Consider the following 20,081-nt stretch of genomic DNA (forward strand, 5'->3'; position numbering starts at 1 on the left):
TGTTTGTGCAGCGGGGAGGAAACCATGGATCCAGGTTAGATACTTATATAGTTAGATCCTTAGGGCTTAGATGCATAAATGTTTTGAGTCTTTTGACTTTTGAGTTTCTAAGTTAATGTTTTTGTGATAATGCGGCTGAATGGTGGTATCTCTATGGCAATAGTTCATCAAACTTGCGAAGATTGGCGATCGGGATCCCGTCTCGGACTTGCTCGCCTCTGGATGTGAGAGGAATTGGAGTACATTCAGCATGATCCACTCCCCGGAAGGAGGAACCGGTTGGGAAGCCGGCGTCTAAATGACCTCGTATTTATTCACTATAATATGAGGTTGAAGCTGCAATATGCCAAGGAGCAGGCTCAGAATGAAAGGCAATACATCAATCTCGATGATATATTTGATGTTGCCGAAGATGACCAAGATCCCCTCACTCGGTGGATGTTGGACGGGGGTGAGCCGGTATTGGACCAACCTGGAGGGAGGCCCGACCCGGAACTAGCTCAAGCTGCGGGGGTTAATGTGGGTGATTATATGGCCACTAAAGAGGGTCAAGCACATGCAGAGGCAGCTGCCACTGCTGATGAGGATTGGATGATGGCACCAGGCACGGAGGAGCCACAGGACAACAATCCCGATGACACACTCTCGCCTAGTTAGACTGGTGGAGATGATGATGGTGGTGGTGGTGGTAGTGGTGGTGGTGGTGGTGGTGGAGGAATTGGAGAGCGTATACATGTTCCACTACCAGAGACACAGGAGCCCCCACCCAGATACACTGGGGAGAGTCATTTTGATCATGCCACTCAGGATTATGATCATGGTGGTGATTATCGGCGTGGTCGTCAATATCCCGATACGAGGCCGAGCCACCATCGAGGGGAGCTGGCCATGACTATGTTAATCCTTGGGATGCGGCGATTGCGTCAATGGGGTCCATGAGCTTGGATGAGTCTGTAGGCTCCACACCAGGTTATTGGCCTACGGGTAATTATGGTGTCCCTCTCCCTCCTTCAGATGGACAATATGATATGGGAATTAGTAACCCCTCTAGTTCTTCGTATCATGGGAGCTATGGTGTCCCCTCTAGTTCTTCGTATCATGGGAGCTATGGTGTCCCTCTCCCTCTTTCACAATCAGAGTCATTCATACCAACAAGGGCATCCGATGGCATGCAGTACGTTCCTTGGCCCTATTCTCACTTCCCTCAAATTGGAGTTCTCACGGCAGCGGAAGATGACCGCTATAGAACTGCAGTGAATGATTACTTAGACAATTTTCAATATCGTATGAGATGGGATGAGTATGTGAATTTGTTGGGGGGGCATCAATGGAGACAGTCTGAGTCAGAGGAATTCGATCCACCTAGGCACGGTGATTTGCACCGAGACCGAGAGTTTCAGATTTTATATGGTTGGATGACTTTATGTATTACAGTATTTGTACAATGAATTGTAGACTTTATTATATGATTTGGTTTTATGAGTTTTTAGGTTTTTAGTTTCGGGGCTTTCGTCCGCGTATAGTAGGACATGGGTCGATTAAGAACATTAGTTTAGGTAATGTTTTAGATCAAAATAACACTACCAATGTGTTTATTAGCCTCAAATTAGGCTACACATCAAATTTCAGGTCAAAATGACCAAAAAAACCCATCGAAACAGGGGTTCGATGAAACATCGAACCCCTACCAAAAGTCGCCCGACTTTTGACGAAATTTCGGCCGTGTCGCCGTGTCGCCAAGGAGCGACACGGCGACACGGTTCGAAATTTCGAACTATGGATCCAGCCCCTTTAAATTTTGAATTCCCCCAACATCCCCAAAGTTCTAACCTAAATTCTCCAATCTATAACCATAAGAATCCTCCAAGATTTGGACCACATATACCCCATATGTAATACTAGACTCGCTCCAAGTCACAACTCCATCCAACCACTGGAACCCTGTTTACTTATTACCCTACTTCATATTAAACCCTAACTCCCAGATTTCCCAAATTCAAAACCTGCCTGTAAGCCCAAATTGAGTCGGGTTTTTATGAGACCATGTTAACTAGTCCTCTGCTCCTAAACAAAACACTTTATAAGAAGCAACCAAATAAATAACAAGAAAGCACTGAATAAGCCCACAGCACATTTCTTGTTAGCATTGCCAAAAAGAATCAAAATAGTGGATGCCAAGATGCAATACAAAAATTTGCAATTATTCTGGTAATCAAGAAATTTGTAAATGAGAAAAAGAATGATCAGAGCCAAGTTACTGACAGGAGATTTCCACCAAGCTTGCAGACTACACAAGCATTCTGGTCAGCTTCAGCTCGAATGATGAACAGAGTCCCATTATCCTGCCCAAGATAGTGACATTCTTCAGTAAGTCGTGTCGCATCCCCAGCTTCTGGCTCCTTTTTATCCTAATTAAAAGCATTAGAGAAAAGTAACATAACTATACAGAAATTTAAAACTTAATTAAAAGAAATAAATTAAAATGTGCAAGCGTACGGCCCCATGATACAGTTATTTACGACAGATATTTGGAACAAATACACAAAGATAAGGAGAGGAATATCATCATATTAGCTCACTTGGTTAGAGCATCATCCTAATAATGCAGAGGTCAACCTAGCTGAGAGCTGAGTTAGTTAATATATTAGCTTAAAAATAAGCATTTCTAGTGGCATCCTACTCCATGTATACAGCCACCTGGACCACTGGGGAGGACATGCTACTATCAAATTCAGTTTTAGGCATGTAATCTACTCCTTCTGGACAGGAAGAGCATTAACGGTCACAGTTTCTCATAAGGAAGAGGCTCATGTGGGAGGAAAAGATACTTTATGATAGGATACCTACATTAGGAAGAGAGAAGATAGAAGGCAGCTGCTTTAACAGTTGCGGCAGAAAAAAAGTGACTTATTACAAGATTTTGATATAGAATGTAATGATGAGGTGGATCTTCCTAATAAAAAAGGCGAAGCCGATGCCGAAGGCTTCCACACAAGCAGAGTCAGGGGTGGCAATTCTCCTATGCAACCTTAGCCCAGCAATATTTTGCTGAGAGACAGATTCAATACCTTGACTGCAGGCTAAAACCATGGTCCACCGACCACTGCGCCAAGGCTAGGTGGATCTTCCTAATAGTAGACTTGAACTGAATGTGGTGACCCAACAATACAACCTCTACTAGAAGGAGGTGGAAGTTCTTAAGGAAACAAAGTTCATCCTGATTCTATAGAAGGGACCCACAATTAGGAGAGAGAAATAACTCAAGAGAGAGTTGTTTGGAGAATACCAAGGGAAGGGGACAGTTCACAACCACATGGCACAAGGAAAAGGCCAATGCAAAGAACTCCTCACGGTAGGGAGTCTTGGTTTGACAATGGAGGAGGCCACAACCACTTGAAACCTCAAATGCATAAGAAAAGGACAATGAGGAGTCAGAAGTACACAAGGATGACCTGGCTGAACTGGCTGTTATAGGCTTGACAACAAAATTCTCTAAAATGAAATACACTAGAAAGAAGAAAGGGGCTGTTTTGACAATGAAATGTATAACTTCTACTGAAAAATACAATAATGCAGCATGAATTGAAAAGATGGCAAGATGCCAAGGGGAGTGATTGCTAGCAATCAATCTTGATGAAATGTTTATGATGGAAGTTGAGGGGAATAAATGCCCGTGACAAAGAAAGTATATTAAGAGTATGCTGTTGGAGGAGCAGATTAAAGCTTGCTTGCTTATTAAAAACAAAATTATAAAAGGGAAGTGTATAGGCCGTATTTTGGAGAATTAAACCAATATGGGATGGGATAGTTGAACTGCATATTTATATAGGATGGGGACTGTGCTGCTAAATGTTGTAAGACAGAATCAGGTGTTAGATTTGGGTGTTTGTTAGTAGATTTACTTTCCATTTTTGAGGTTTCCTTATTGAGGGTAGATTTGTTAGGATCGTTGTTAGGATCTTTTAAATTTTCTCATAAGATTCCCGCACTGGGAAGATTTTATTTGTTCTGTATTTGGTAAGTTATTAGTATAAATAAAGCTCATGTTGTGTCCATTAGACACAAGTCAAGGTTCATTCAAATCTTTTAACATGGTATCAAAGCCAGCTCTGATCTGAAAGACCTTTCATCCAATTGCAGGAGCTCCATCGACCAATGCCAACTTCCCTCTTACCATCGTAGGCCACCTCCACCATTATTGCACCCTAGCACCGCCACTACCACCATCTCAGATCTTCCGCCTCCTTCTCCCTACCGCCTCTACCATCGTAGGCCACCATTAAAGCCTAGAATCACCTCCACAACCATCGCCAAGCCCTCTTTTTCCCTGCGACAAGCCATAGAAGTGTCGTAACTCCTTTGCAAGGCCTTTAAGCCTATCGCCTCATACCAGGAGCCATCCTCAGACCCTACAATCTCCCCTAGGAGTATCACCAGTTTGAAATTCTCCTAGGGGTGTTGTAACACCTTCTTCAAGCCTTTCTTCCTATCACCCCCCCTAGCACCACCTTTTAGACCTTACAATAGGTCCTAGAAGGGTCGCCAAATCTATGTGATCCTTCTAGGCCTATCACCCAGCACCCCTGGCATCTATTGTTCGTACTAGAGCGATTGCATACTTTGCAAGAGTCTCTAGAACCATCGCCCTTGCTGTTTCTATGATCTAGAGAGAAAATTTCTCAAAAAATTATTTTTTCCATGCTTTGTTTGTGGTGGTGAGCATTTTTCTCCTACAGTCCTACCAAACCTATTTTTTCCTTAGTCCTTGATCTGGTTTTGTTCCTGCGATGGCCGATACAGTCTCCTCCGCCTCTTCTGGTGTTGGCATGGAGGATCCTTCCGTTTCCTATATTTCACGAGATCCTGATTTTTCTCTCTTTCAGATGACTATTGTTAAGCTTAATGGGACCAATTATCTTTGTTGGTCCATTCTATTTCTCCTATTGTTGGTGCTCGTGGTTTGATTGGCCATCTTCATGGAAACTCTATCAAGCCTTCTTCTCCTAGTGTGCCTTAAGATAAGCGGCAAACAAATGAATGCTTGGTTATGTGATTTCTCCTTAATTCCATTAAACCAAGTACTGTAGAGAGTTACATTTTCCTTCCTAATGTTGCTATAATATAGAAGGTTACCAAAGAGACTTATTCCAAAGTTGGGAATGATGCATAGTGCTTTGAGATTCAAAGGAAGATTCATCAATCAATTGCAACAAAAGGAGCTTACCTTGTCTCAGTCTTACAAAGTTCCCCCTAAGTAGCTTTGGGGTGACACAGTTCTTACTGCAGCTTATTTGAATAATCAAATGCCTTCCCAAGTTTTGGACTCGCGTTGCTCCCTTTAAGTCCTTTTAGGGACACCAGCCTTTACAATACCCCCTAAGGTTTTTGGTTGTGCTACCTTTGCCCGAAACCACCATATTCATGGCAAGTTGGATCCACGTGGATTACAATGCATTTTCTTGGTTCATCCTCTTACAAAGAAGGGTTATAAGTGTTATCAACCTAGTTCTCATTGTTTCTTTGTCTCCATGGATGTTGTGTTCCAGGAACAAGTTCTTTTCTAACCCCCTACGCCTCTTCAAGGGGAGAGTTATAGTGAAGAGGTTCCAGTCTTGATTCCTCCCTTAGACATTTCTCCTAAGATTCTTGTAGATGATCCTCCTTTGAAAGATGGAGTGACCAGACAAGAACAGCTGGTGGATAACCTACACTTGAAGGCAAAAGAAGGAGAATCGATTGAGGAGACAAGGTATCAAAAGCTGGTGGAAAAAGTTAATCTATCTATCCCATACCAGACCAAACACCACCTTTGCAATCAATCTTGTCGCCAATATATGCATGATCCCCACTCCTCACACTTGGATGCAATGTATCATATCTTGAAGTACTTGAAGGCCACTCCAAGAAAAGGCATTTTGATTTCAGCACATGGACACTTGAAGATAGAGGCATATACGATGCAGATTGGGCTAAGTGTCCAGATTGATAGGAGATCTACCTCTGACAGGTATTGTGTCATAGAAGGTAACTTGGTGACTAGGAGAAGCAAAAAATAGGTTGTGGTTGCGAGGTCCAATGTTGAGGTTGAATTTAGGGCAATTGCTCAAGGCATTTGTGAGGTACTATGACTGAAACGGTTGCTTCAAAAGATTGGGTCAGATTTGGAAGTTCCTATATAGATGTACTCAAATAGCAAGCAAGCAGCATAGCTCACAATCTAGTACAACATAACAGGACCAAGCATGTGGAGGTTGACAAACATTTTATCAAACAGAAGATTAAAGTTGGATTGATTCCTATTACCTTTGTTACCTCAAACAATCAGCGGGCTGATGTGTTAACAAAGAGCCTAAGCACCAAGATGTTCAGTAGTATCATTAGCAAGTTGGGCATGATAAATATCTATGCTCCAACTTAAAGGGAGTGTTGTAAGACAAAATCGGGTGTTAGATTTGGGTGTTGGTAGATTTACTTTCCATTTTTGGGTTTCCTAAATGAGGGTAGATTTGAAAAGATCTTTGTTAGGATCTTTTATATTTTCTTGTAAGATTCTCACACTAGGAAGATTTGATTTGTTCGGTATTTGGTAAGTTATTAGTATAAACAAAGCTCCTACTATATCTTCAGACACAAGTCAGGATTCTTTCAATTCTTTCCACACTAAATATAGTAGGGGTGCAAAGGTATCCCAATGCATCCATAGCAGATTAAAGTGATAGGGTCTTCAACTAGGTTTTCTTGCCCCATAGCGTATGTTGAGTAAACACAGGATGGTAAGCAAAGTTTAAGTTGGGAGTTAAAGGGGCCACCGAAGCATATAAAAAAACCTCCAGTGGTTGAAGGGGATTTTAACATTGATCCGCACCACAGTGAGAAAATGCCCCAGGGTGGGGGGGTCATGGTCCACCAAATGCCATAGAAGAGTTTAATGACAGCATTTTTTATGTAGGGCTGTCAGATCTGAAGCATAAGAGGAAGTTGTTTACTTTGTTAGCTAATCAATGAGGTGCTCGCAGAATTTGGTCCAATATGAATAGGGTGTTGGTCAGTGTTTTTAGAGCCTGCATTGTTTGATCATAGTCTGATATCCTATTTTTTCAACCTTAGACAAGGCAAATTATCATGATGTAATGGGATGGGGATGGTGGGGTTTGCTGCCCAGCCAGAAGTGTTATAAAGAGCTCTAAGTATGGATAAGCATGAATTTAGGATGTCCACAAGACTATAAAGGAAGCAGAGAGGGAATAGCAGCACATTCAATTCCTGATTAGTTTGTCCTTACAAGATGACAATTTGTTAGAGAGAGTGATGTCAACACAAGGACCCCTTGTCTAAAACCCTAAGCGGGGCCCCCATGATGGATCCAAAAAGCCTCCAAAGGCTGGCTGAACCCTACAAAAGGTGTATTTTGGGTATTTTAGCCCTTAATTTACTCCTGAATTTAATTTAAGATTTATTTCACATTTTCATGAGTCAGTCAAAACTAATATGGATTTGGTTTGAAGTATCTTAGTTTGAGTTGAAGTTGTGTTTGCAAGAGTCCTGTTGGACATTAAGTTGGTTGCTTAGTCTTAAGATATTTAATTAGCATGTAGTTACTTAGATGACTTAGAGTGTGTGAGTGAGATCTCGTAGTAATTTGATTCCATTAGATAAGTGTAAAGAGTCCAATTAGAGTTGTAAAGGAATCCTCATCTGTTAAGGATTTCCTAAGTTGAATCAGATTCAGTTACTTAGGCTATAAATAGCCTGTCATTGTAAGTGATTTTTCAGATTTTGATGAATTAAGAATTTTTTTGAGAAATTGCCTGATTGTGGCAAGGTTCCTTTGAGGGGGACCCTACGGTTGTCTTGTGAGTAATCTCAAGTTGAATTCAACAGTCAAACAATCTTCCAAACAAGGTTTGAAGCATCATCAGCAAATACAGCAACCTTCTTCAAGTTCCATCCACCTCCAAGTAAGTTCCAGCCCATTCGCCACCTTCCCCACACCCATACAAGTTTCCCCTTTCCCTCCCCTGCCTCACGGACCATCACAGCCCCTCCCCTCTCTTGCCTAGCAAAACACCCCAACCCTGCCGCTAATACACTCTCACCCTTCCCCTTTAGTTTTATGCAAATTTCAGCCATTCCCTAAGCCCTAGAAGCCATCTCCCATCTCCTTCTTCCCACGTTTTCAAATCCCACCCCAACTAGGACTACCTCATTCCAGCCCCAAAATACCCTCTTTAGGATTCGCCCAACCTGTTGAAAAAGGATCTAATCTTAGTTTCTGCAAAACTACCTTGGTTAGTGACTTCTTGAAATTCTGCACCTCATCATCTTCATTGAGGAAGCCACAGAAATTTCTGAAAATTACCAGAATCCTCTAAATCATGAATATATTTCGTTCGAAATTGCAGCACTTTTGGAAATAGAAATGAAATAGTCAGCTTCAACCGAAATTTCGCAGATTTCGACCATTTTGCAGATTTCGACCTAAATTTTGCAAGTTTTCACACCCAACTTGTTTTTCTTCAGTTTTTGTTGATTTTTATCCAATTTTCACCTAATTTCCACGACTCCTTTGCCTTCAAACACCTATTTTGCTCATCTTTTGCCTCCAAACACCTCTTAGGCTACAAAGGAAACTCTGGCAGCAATAGAACGTGAAGCATGAGCCATACCCAGCAGTTCCAAACTCCCCATTTCTCTATTTTTCTTTTGTTCATGCCTTAAATGATCTTGTATTGCCTTGAAATTAATATATATTTAGTCTAGGACTATGATCTATGAATGTGTGTAGTTAAAATTATTTTTTATTATGTGCTACCATTTTTTTTTTTTTTCTGATTTTAATAACTATTTTTCAAATTATGTATTTTGAAAAAATACATTTGTATGTATAATATATGGGCTTCAACTTAATATATGTGAGACACCATCACGTGATCTAGTTAGTCATTCTATTTTGTTGACTTGTTGTATATGTAACCATTCTATCAAACAATTCATATATGTTGATGATTTTATAACTGTATGCAACACAGTTTGTACTTGTCGGACTAGTCATTTGTTAGTATACTTAAATGATAAATCTTCTGGGTTTTTCTTGGCAAAATACTAGTTCCATTGTGTTTATTATGCTTTAAATATGTAGAAGGCAAGAAATCAAATGAAATGGAGGTCATAAAAGGCCCGAAACCTAGGGTTGAAATTTCAAAAAAAATTAAAAAAAAATCATTGGTTTCGGTCCTGGAAATCTTGCATGGTCGAAACTTCAGTTTCAATCGAAATTTGTTCCTTGCTCTAAATCTGATTTTGTTCCCATCATGGTGGGAGATCTCGCGAGATATCTCGCCTTTTTAGAAAGGCGAGACGAGATCTCTGGCGAGATCTGCAATCTCGCAGATCTCGCTCGAGATCTCGCCCATCTCGCGAGATCTCGCTAACGGTAGGATTTTGGCTGCTTTAGGGGCTTTTTAAAGCCCCTGTCTCGCTCGAGAGAGGCATCTCTCGCCTCTCTCGAGCCTCTATCTCGCTGGAAGCCCATATTTGGCCGGAAAACTTCATTTTTGGCCGGAATTTGGCCGGAATTTGTTGGGGATTCAACATAGCAACATCATCAACTCATCTACAACAACAAATTGAAGCATATTTGTAGTGATTCAAGCATATTTCAAGGGATCTTCAAGAAATGTAAGATTTTCCCCCAAATTTGATTTTTTTCAAATACAAAGTTCTACAATGATTGTATGAGTGTGATATAAATATATGTTGATGTTCAAGCTTAGATCTACACTTTCATGGAAAAAAATTTAATTTTCTGTTATTAATTTTTTTTTTTTGAATTTTCGTATTTAAAAAATATATTATCTAAAAAATTAAAATTAAAGATTACAAATAAATACTTATGATAAGAATGTGATTATTATTTATGTTAAACTACATTTAGAGGGCTACAATCTCATGTATTAATATTTTGATTATCATGCTTGCTGTATTTTTTTTATTTAAATAATTAAATAAAATAATTATGAAAAATAATATTTTATTAAAAAATTATCTGTTTTTTTTTTTAAATGATGCTTATATTATGTAGTTTATTTTAAAAATACAAACATGTCTTATTGAGCATTGTATATATGTTATCTTAGAACAAAGTGTGTGTTTTGTTGTTTTATAAATTATTTTTACATAAAATAATTATAAAAAATAATATGTTATTAAAAATTTATCTGTTTTTTTTTTAAATGATGCTCATATTATGTAGTTTATTTTAAAAATACTAACATGTTTGTTTGAGCAGTGTATATATGTTATCTTAGAACAAAGTGTGTGTTTTGTTGTTTTATAAACTGTTTTTACATGTTTTTATGTATCTAAAAATTATTCTAATGATTATTGGGGAATATTCATGATTCATGTATGTATTTCAGACTTTCAGTGCTGTACATTTGAATCTTAAATGGCAACTAGTGGGAGTGGCGGCACTGGTAGTGGGACTCAAGACATTGCTTGGCAACATGGGGATCCACTTACTGCTGACAAGAAGAAATCCCGATGCAAGTATTGCCTCAAGAATTTGAATTCGGTGGTTCAACCAGATTAAAGCAACATTTGGCTGGTGGTTATAAAGATGTTGCCAAGTGTCCCAGGGTTCCTTATGAAGTCCAAAAAACAATTGCAGCAACTTTAAGGGGAGGGAAACAAAAAAAGGAAGAGATGGCACAAAAGCAAAGGGAATTTGAGGATATAGTGCTATCTAGACCTACTCTTGATGTTGATGAGGAATCAAGCGATGATGAAGAGAGGAGGAGGGTTATGGGTGTTGAGTCACGAGCCGAATGGAGACAGATGAAGGCTGCAATGGAAGCTAGCAGACAGTCCTTACATGCTGATAGTGTGAGGCAATATGAACAAACAAGGGGAGCAGGTGGTTCGGGGTCAGGGGCATCCATGCCACCTAGACATAGTTTTCAGGGAACTGAGACTGAGAGGACCGAAAGGAGGAGGAGGAAGACTACACATTATGATTCCACATTTGACCAAGACCCCTCCCTCTTCAACCAACAAGACATCTATCAAAGAAGCATTCCCTATATGTTTGCTGGAGGTAGAGAAGGCAGTAGGGAGGAGGAAGCTAGGTTATCAATCAGCAAATTCATGCTCTATAACAACATTGCACCCAATGTAGCCAAAACACCATACTATCAGGGGATGATCAATGCAGTTGCTAGGGCAGGTGTAGGGGTTAAAGGCCCAACAGCTTGGGAAGTAATGAATAAATATTTACCCAAGGTAAAGCAGGAGGTGGATAAATACATTGAATCATTAAAAGAACAGTGGAGTACATATGGTGTTACTGTGATGGCTGATGGATGGACTGGTCCTACTAAACAGTCCATCATTAATTTCATGGTGAGCTGCAATGGAAAGACATCCTTCCTCAAGTCAGTGGATGCCTTAGATAAGATCAAAGATGCTGACTACCTTTACAAGCTTCTTAGGGAGGTGGTACTCGAGGTAGGGCCAAAGAATGTTGTCCAAATTGTCACAGATAATGGTGCAAACTTCAAAAAAGCTGGTGAAATGTTGATGAGGAAGAAGAGCAGCAGAATCCACCTCTTTTGGACACCATGTGCTAATCATTCGATTGATCTTATGTTGAAGGACTTGGGGAAAAGAAAGTCAATCAGTACTGTGGTTGAGAGGGCTAGAAGGGTAAGTAATTTTATTTATAACCATGGTAATGTGCTGAAGATGATGAGGAACCACTGTAAGGGTGATCTAGTCAGACCTGGATTGACTAGATTCGCCACCAACTATGTAGCTCGAAAAGCTTCCGAAGAAAGTGGTGGGTCTTCGGCACATGTTTGCAAGTGAGGAGTGGTTTGGTTGGCGTGGATCTAGCCATCCCGATGCAAGATTAGCCCAACAAACCATTGCTGATGATTCCTTTTGGAGGCAGCTGAATAGGACACTTGGGCATTATAGAGCCTATTGTGTTTGTTTTAAGGATGGTGGATTCGGAGAAGAAGCCCACAATGCCCCACATATATGCTGCCCTCCAAAGAAATGAAAGAGTTGGTTAGAGCTGCTGCCCCTAGCACCTTCAAATCCTACGAGAGGATCATCAATAATAGATGGGAGATGCACTTGATGCATCCTTTGCACTTGGCTGGTGAGTCACTTTTAAGTCTTTAAGTTTTTGTTGTATATTTTAATTTAAATTCTTTATTTGTTATAACTTATAACTTATAATTTATAAACAAGTAAGTTAGTAAACAACCAAATCACTAAGTCACTAACCAAATTTTTTATTTCCACAATGCAAGCTTACTACCTCAACCCAAAGTACCATTACAAGAATGATCTGGGGCTTGATGTAAAGTTGATGACTACGGTGCAAGAGGTGGTGGAGAAGCTTGCGTCAAATCCCATCATGCAAGGGACAATTAATGGAGAGGTGAGAACTTATTCAATTGTTTCTTCAACTTCTTGCATTAGTGCATTAGCCATTAAGCATATACATAATACAATAATTGAAGAATTGGTGTACAGATCAGGGAGTTCAGGGATGCCTCTGGGAGTTTTGGAAAGCCTTCTGCAGTTGCAACTAGGAAAAAAATTGATCCTGGTAAATAGTTCACTACTCTATAAGTCATTAAGTCTATAAGTCTATAGACTATAAATCTATAACTTTATAAATGATAACTGATAAGTTATATAAATATAAAGATTTGCTTGCCTAATGCATTCTTATTTTTGGTTATGCGGTGATTGGCTGGGGTTTCTATATGGAATTAGTGCGCCAAATCTCAGGGACATAGCAATTAAAGTACTCTCACAGACTTGCTCATCCTCTGGTTGCGAGAGGAACTGGAGCACCTTCTCGCTCATCCATAGTAAGGTACGGAACAGATTGGGGAGTAAGAGGCTCGAGAACTTGGTGTATGTGCATTACAACATGAGATTGAGAGTAGGGCACATACAAGATAATATAGATGACGACAATCGTGAACCGATTGAGTTGATTGATATATTCCACGAGCCCCCCGCAGAAGATGAGGAAGATGATGTCATATATCAGTGGGTTAGGGATCGAGGTGGCCCAATGCTGGATGGGCCAGAAGGACAGCCTGATCCTACCATTGTTCTGCTCTTGTGGGCCCCGATGCTGTGTGGTCGAGCACCTATCTTCCGATGAGGGTCGTGCTGTCGTAGCGGCATCGAAGGATCGGTTGTACCATTTGTGGAGCCACCCGGTCGACTTCAAACAACCGAGGTGACAACTAGTAGTGGGGATTCGAGATGATGATGCCGATGATACCACTCATACCGGACGGCCAAGTGGCCCAAATCGGACATCGAGTTCGAGTCATGGAGGCGATCGGGCTGGTCGTGTTTACGGTGGAAGTCGGCGTCAACAAAGGGAGTCACCCGACTCACCTCCACCAGGTCCGAGTCATCCGACACATGTGAGCCACGGTTCCCTATCTCTCGGACTTATAGTAGGAGTCGGAAGAGCGAGATCAAAGCAAGGGCGGGGGCAACCGAATGATGATGCGAGCATGCATGATCTTGAATTGAACATGAGAAGCATGAGCCTAGATCAGAGTGATTCATAACAGCAGAGCCTGTCATCGGGGTACCAATACGGGGATCACAGCACCGGGTCAGATTACAGTGGGTATTCTTCTTATGGAGGTCATACTATTCCTCAAGACCCTTCGCCTGGAGAGTATGCATATGGGAGTGAAGGTGGGTTGTTAAATGAGTGGTTTAGAAACCCGTACCCAAATACTCAACAACTATATGAACAACAACAACAACAATGGCTCTTTCACCCACCCACGATTGACGGTTATCCCGCATCGCTATTCCTCCAAAGATTCGACATGCAAACATATAATGATCATATAAACCGATATGTGACATACTTCAGTGATCAATTGACTTGGGAGTCATATGTGGCCACCGTTCAGAATCAATTGATGCGGAATGTTGAGTGATACTCTTAGTCTTGTAACTTGTAAGTTGTAATCTTCTTAATTCTTATGGAGTTATGGTTGTAAAATTTTGAAGACATTTAAGTGTTTAACAATTTATTACTTTGAATCTTTGATAGTTTGAAGTTTGAACTTTGATCACTTGTTGACTTGATTCTTGAATACTTGATGTGTAATGTTATTGTATATTTGTATTTGATACTTGATGGTTGATAAATGATAACTCATTAACTTGAAGTCTTGAATTACTTGATATCTTTACATAATTACATTACATGTTGTCTCTAACTCTCTAAGACTCTAACTCTATATCTATAATCTCTATTCTCTAAGACTCTAACTTTGCATTTCACAGAATTTCGGTTTTACACATAGGGTCGACGTAGGAGACATAGTTAGGGTTATTTTCTCACAAATCTAAGGCCACCAATGTGTTCAAAAGGCCTTAAATAGGCTAAATATCAAGTTTCAGCCCAACCAGAGCCCTAAAACTCACCGAGATGGGCTACCGAGACTACCGCCAATTTTCTGGCATATCTCGACCGAGATCTCGCCATCTCGGTCGAGATCTCGGTATTTCTGAGTGGCAAGATCTCGCTCTCGAGCGAGATCTCCCACCATGGTTCCCATCAATTAGATTTCTTCTACTTGTGAGGATATTAATAGTAATCAATTCTGTGAAGCAGAACCAGCAGCCTAAACCCTCTTCCGACCCTAGCCAAAACCTCTGTGAACCCTAATCCAAGTCCTAGCTGCTTTAGGAATTGAATTTTCAAGTCTGTTTTTCAGATACAATTGAATTCAGATCTGACATTAGGTTTTGAAGGCCATTAAACCCCTTTAAATCCTTGAAAAGCCATTTGCTTATTGCTGGAACTCCTGGGCAGCCACCTAATCTAGAGAATCACAACTTAAACCCTAACCCTAGATTGTGGTTTACATTAGAGAAAAGGCAGCAAAGAATAAGTATTAGAGAGAGCAAGAGAAGACAGCCAAGAGTAAGGTGTGGGCAGCATTGCAGGTGGAGAACATATACATGAAAGAGAAACCCAGAGTGCAGTAGCAGCTTGGTGATGGAATAATGATCTTCATAAAGCAGAGAATAGCAGACAAGACCGAAAACCTGTCGGGTGCCCTCTTGAAGATCCAAAGGAGATAAAGGAGTCCACTAAGTTCTTTTCAATGTCTTTAGCTTGAATGAAGAGGATAAAGGGAGCAACCTGCCAAAGATTCCTCTGAAAGGGAGATTTTTGAAGCTTCAAGAATGCAGGCTGGAAGAAGCAATTTTGAAGGAAGAGGTAAAAAAGCTGGTTTTTAGAATGAAAGACTACAAAGGTGGTCCTACTAGGTCTTGGGATAAGTTTTATAAGCATTTGCAGGGACTTTCTAGGGAAGGAGCTATCATCACTGATGTAAAATATTTCCAGGTTTCCACAGGGACTATTCCACAAACCCTAGGACTGCTGATTAGAACCAGTGGCATTTTGGTAATTTTGAAAAAAAAAACTGGGTGTCTTAAGTCTAGGTCCCCATTAAATCCAGTATGTTGTCTGGACCTAGATTTATTTTTGTTTTCTTTTTTTTTTTTTAATTAGTGTTTTGCAACTTATTCAAGTGTCCTTATCTAGGTGTGCTTCCCAGTTACGTTGGGAACCCCTAATATGAGTAGACTTTGATTCTCCGAACTCCATATCTACAGTTAAGATTTTGGATTGGGGTCCTCTAAAGTTAGTTTTGGAGTTTTATTGCGCAAGTTAAAGTCTTAGCCAATTAGTACTTAGAATTGGATGGCCAGTCAAGAGTTCTAATTGGTTTTCCAACTTAATTGTTTTCTTTATTTGAGGCTATAAATTAAGCCATCAAGCCATGTAATCATGAAGTTGAATTGAATGAAATTAAATCTGAATTTGAAGGAAAGTCAGGTCATGGCTTCCAGGGCAGTTGTGTGAGCCCATATTCTTCAATTTCCAATTTAGTTCTTCAATCTACAGGAACAATTAAACACTACAGCAGCATACTATCTTTCTCCAAGTAAGTACAGCCCCTCACTTTCCCCATTCCAGCCCTCCCCTCCCCTCTCTAGCCCATCCGCAGGCCTCTCCTTTGAAGGAAAGTCAGGTCATGGCTTCCTGGGCAGTTGTGTGAGCCCCTCTTCTTCAATTTCCGACTTAGTTCTTCAATCTATAGGAACAATTAAACACTACAGCAGCATACTATCTTTCTCCAAGTAAGTACAGCCCCTCGCTTTCCCCATTCCAGCCCTCCCCTCCCCTCTCTAGCCCATCCGCAGGCCTCTCCTTTCATCCCTGCGATAGCAACCCACTCCCTACCCTTGAAGCCTCATCAAACCCAACCCTTGGGCCCTCCTCTCACCCTAGTAGGATCACACCCCTCCCTAGACCCTGGTCCTACTCCTAGAATCCCCAATAAGCCTTCCTCCATTAGGTTGCAGAATTTTCTGCAATCCATCTTCTTCCTTGAAACCCTAAACCCTAATTGACTTAGATTTCCTATATCTCTCCAACCCCAACTCCAATTGACTTCCCCTTTTAAAATTAGCGTCCCCTACCCTGCTCTCACACTCGACCGAAACCTAGCCCAATCCAAAAATTCCAATTGCTTTAGGATTCTTCAAACCTATCCTAAACCAACTAGGACTGACCTAAACTTGTTAGACTAGACCTGAAATTATAAAGCACTAACAACAGCCCCCTCCTAACCCAATTAAACCCTACAACAGCAACCTTTAAAGCCTAACCTAACCTGAAATTGATCAACAGAAGCAGCCAAACCCTTCTACTACTATTCCTAGTCCTTTAAAACCTTAGAGCTTTTACCAAAAAAAAAAAAAAAAACCTTAGAGCGTAACCCTGAACCAAATTCCAGATTTGAGACCTCAATTACAGCAAGGTTACAAGCTTTTCAGCATACAATTCATCATTCTAAGCCTGGCCGATTCCATCTGGGGTACCGTTGAGTCATTGAAACCCTAATTCCTCCAAGAAATCTCCTATAAGACAGCTGGTTCACTGAGAGAGTGTCCTGGAGTAAGCCAATTCTAGGGCATAATATCAAATTAAAGAACACTTGAATTTGGTTTACATCAATTCCCTAGTCCTTTAGATTCCTCACAAGCCTCCAATACTTCTCAAGGTTACTAAGAACATCGCCACTATCAGATATAAAAGTCATATTATGATCCATGAGATTATCCACTGGTTTAATTTCGAATGATCTTACTGTTAAAATGAAATTCCTTTCCTTCAATGACACACACACCCAAGAAATATTTCAACCTTCCCACATCTATAGTCTAAAATTCTGCTGAAAATGCATCTTCAACTTCCAGTCCTTGAAGAGTCACCCTGTGTAATTACAATATCACCACATATACAACAGTTCTCTCTTTAAAATACACAATAACTACTACGACAACATGTTAGACTGAATATGCAGATAATCTTAGAACTCCTTGACTGTATAGATATTTCATCAAATCAACAATTTGATTTTCAGTTAAGTTAAGCAACTGTCCCAATCAATTAATGGAACCCCCTGATGCATCATCAACAGGTTTACTTTCGTCCCAATGGCCCTACTGGTTATGATCAATCAAAACCAACTTGACGATCTTTTTCCTTGTTGGAAGTTGATGATTCCCTTTAACTTCTTCTCTGTAATATGGCCGGATTATGAAGACACAAGTCACATAACCTCATTAATGACTTTCTTTGATGACTCAACATTTCAACAAACACAAATAGGAATGACGTTGCAACACAAACCAAAGATTCAAAGATATAATCAATCAATAACATTAAAAAATTGATCACAGAACCGATTTCATGAGAAGCCGATAACCCTGAAAGTTGATATTCAATCTCAAGACATTGAAGCATGCCCCATCTCCTACTACTTCACTTAATAGAAATCATTTTCAAATAACTTTATCCAAAAGTCATTTAGAACCCCAAAAAAACATTGATCTAGACTTCTGCCCCCAAAAGTTTACTAAAAAAACATGATAAAAACTTGAATATTATGCTCTTGAATGTGTTCTCCACTCCATAAATCAATCACCATGGACAAGTTTTCAAGCTTCAATCATGAAGTAGTCTCAAACTATTGTATGAAAAGAATAGCATGCTCTGTCATTGGATGAAGCTCCCCAAGAGACCCTTTTCCTAAAGCAGCAAATGGAAACCCTCTCTTTCCCATTCATAGTTGTCATGGTATGCAGATGCAAGGCGACAACAAGAAGCACCTAGGCACCTCAACAAATTGACAACTGTGTTCCATTCTTTAATAGTATGTCAGGCATATAAAAAGAAATGTGCCAACCGTATGATATATTCAAAATTTAAAACAAACTCATATGTAATACACTATAATGTTTGGGGAAAAAAAAGTTAAAAAAGAAGCCCTACTTCTGCATTCCAAGAGCAGAACTCCCGACCACATGAATCAACCACCCTGTCCAAATGAATAACATCTATAATTAGACTTCAACCTAATAAATTACATTTCAAAATAATAGAATAATGAAGTCACTTAATATTTTCCATTTGTTTCAATTTCTTATTGTCACATAACCCTGAAGCAAAAGGTGGTGCACAGCTTGAATGGATGAGAAAAACATACTCTGATCATTGTCAGAGACTCAGAGCAAAAGTGGTTTAGAAAGAAAAACTGTAGAATAACCATTAACAAGTGCCAACTCAAGTACCATGGAGAAAACTAAAAGGCTAATCAGCATTCAACAGAAAGAATCATGTTCTGAGAAGTTTCATGCTCCTGCTCAAAAACTACTCTACACCACCAAGATGACTCATTATAAACTTCCAAAATTCTATCCAATCCGTCAAGTACCCATCATCACATCATGAATTGTTACTTCCTTAGCAGCCATGGCTCATTATTGAATTTTCCTGAAATCTTTAATCATCTTAAAAGGGAGAAATAAAGGATATTCAACATCCTTTAATGAATAACCAATTGAAACATAAAGGACAACTAAAAATAATCTAGGACTCTTTTTTGAGTCTTTGACAACAAAATTAGAAGTAATCATTTTTGCCTCTAGAAACTTTGGCCTCTTCTGTGGAAGTTTTATACAATGCATGTAAAGCACACGAAGGTGAACTGAATTGGATATAATCGGGGGCAGGAGGAAGGGAGGGAAAAAAGGCATGTAGTGTACAAAACAGACAAAAAGGATCCGCCCAACAAGGCAATGGCCCTCAGCAAAGTATCTACTAGTTGCAAGCAATTAAACTAGTCAAACCATGCAGAGCATAAAAGGAGGTCCAAATATCCACTCAAATACTATAGATTTAAGATTAAAAATCATGAAATGTCCTTCAGCGAAATATTCTGCTATTACAATCCCTCCAGAACCTTCTTGGAATAAACAACTAAAAGGATATCTCAAAAATCAGAATAGAAGAAGCAAAAGGACCATAAGCCATGATGAGAGAACATCCCTTCATTGGCCAGAAATCAAAAGCTGAGAAGAAAAAACAGGTACACAACCAAAAAATGGAAGAAGCTTCCTTTTCCTACCATTCTTCTGTGATAGCTAATCATAGTTCCAACTTCCACCTCTTGTTGCCTTGACCCCTGGCACCCCCTGTGTATTCTCTATAACTTCACAGGAGCCCAAACTGTATATTCCAGTAGAACTAAGAATATCACCATCTCCTCCATCTCCAACAGGTCATCTACCCCCTTACTCCTCCCCCTGGGTCTCAGCAATGGTAACCTTTCCACTTCCTCAGCTTGGAACTTTACCAAACCTCATTCCCCTACTATTCCCTCACACATGCTGGTCTGGTTCAAGACCACATCGCCCACCACTCTTTCACCACCTAGAGAACCATGAACCTCTTCATTCCCACCCAGTACTTCCTTCTCCACCATCGTTTCCTATTCCCAATTCTTGTACCACTTGTGGAAATGGTTGTGAAGATGTCAACCAATTTTTTCTATTGCCCCTCCACCATATCCATTTGGACCAAAGCCCTAGCATCCAATTTTCCCGCAGTAGACACAAAGAATGGAAATAGCTGACTCTGTCTTTTTCAAGCTCTT

The 20,081-nt window shown here is 40.1% G+C and overlaps 1 protein-coding gene across 6 annotated transcripts in view; it reads right to left on the reverse strand.

The window, feature by feature from the left end:
* LOC149021922 (uncharacterized) overlaps positions 1-20,081 on the reverse strand; it is a 79,049-nt gene that overhangs the window by 51,773 nt on the left and 7,195 nt on the right. For all 6 annotated transcript variants that reach the window (XM_089150123.1, XM_089150122.1, XM_089150121.1 and 3 more), the window contains 2 exons: positions 18,419-18,464; positions 2,263-2,408 (listed from right to left, as the gene is read on the reverse strand). In XM_089150123.1, coding sequence (XP_089006249.1) covers positions 2,263-2,408; positions 18,419-18,464 — 192 coding nt within the window. The remainder of the gene's footprint in view (positions 1-2,262; positions 2,409-18,418; positions 18,465-20,081) is intronic.

Source organism: Hakea prostrata, chromosome 3 (assembly GCF_041222555.1).
Source record: "Hakea prostrata isolate BN-2017 chromosome 3, UWA_Hpros_2, whole genome shotgun sequence".
NCBI classification, from domain to species: Eukaryota; Viridiplantae; Streptophyta; class Magnoliopsida; order Proteales; family Proteaceae; genus Hakea; species Hakea prostrata.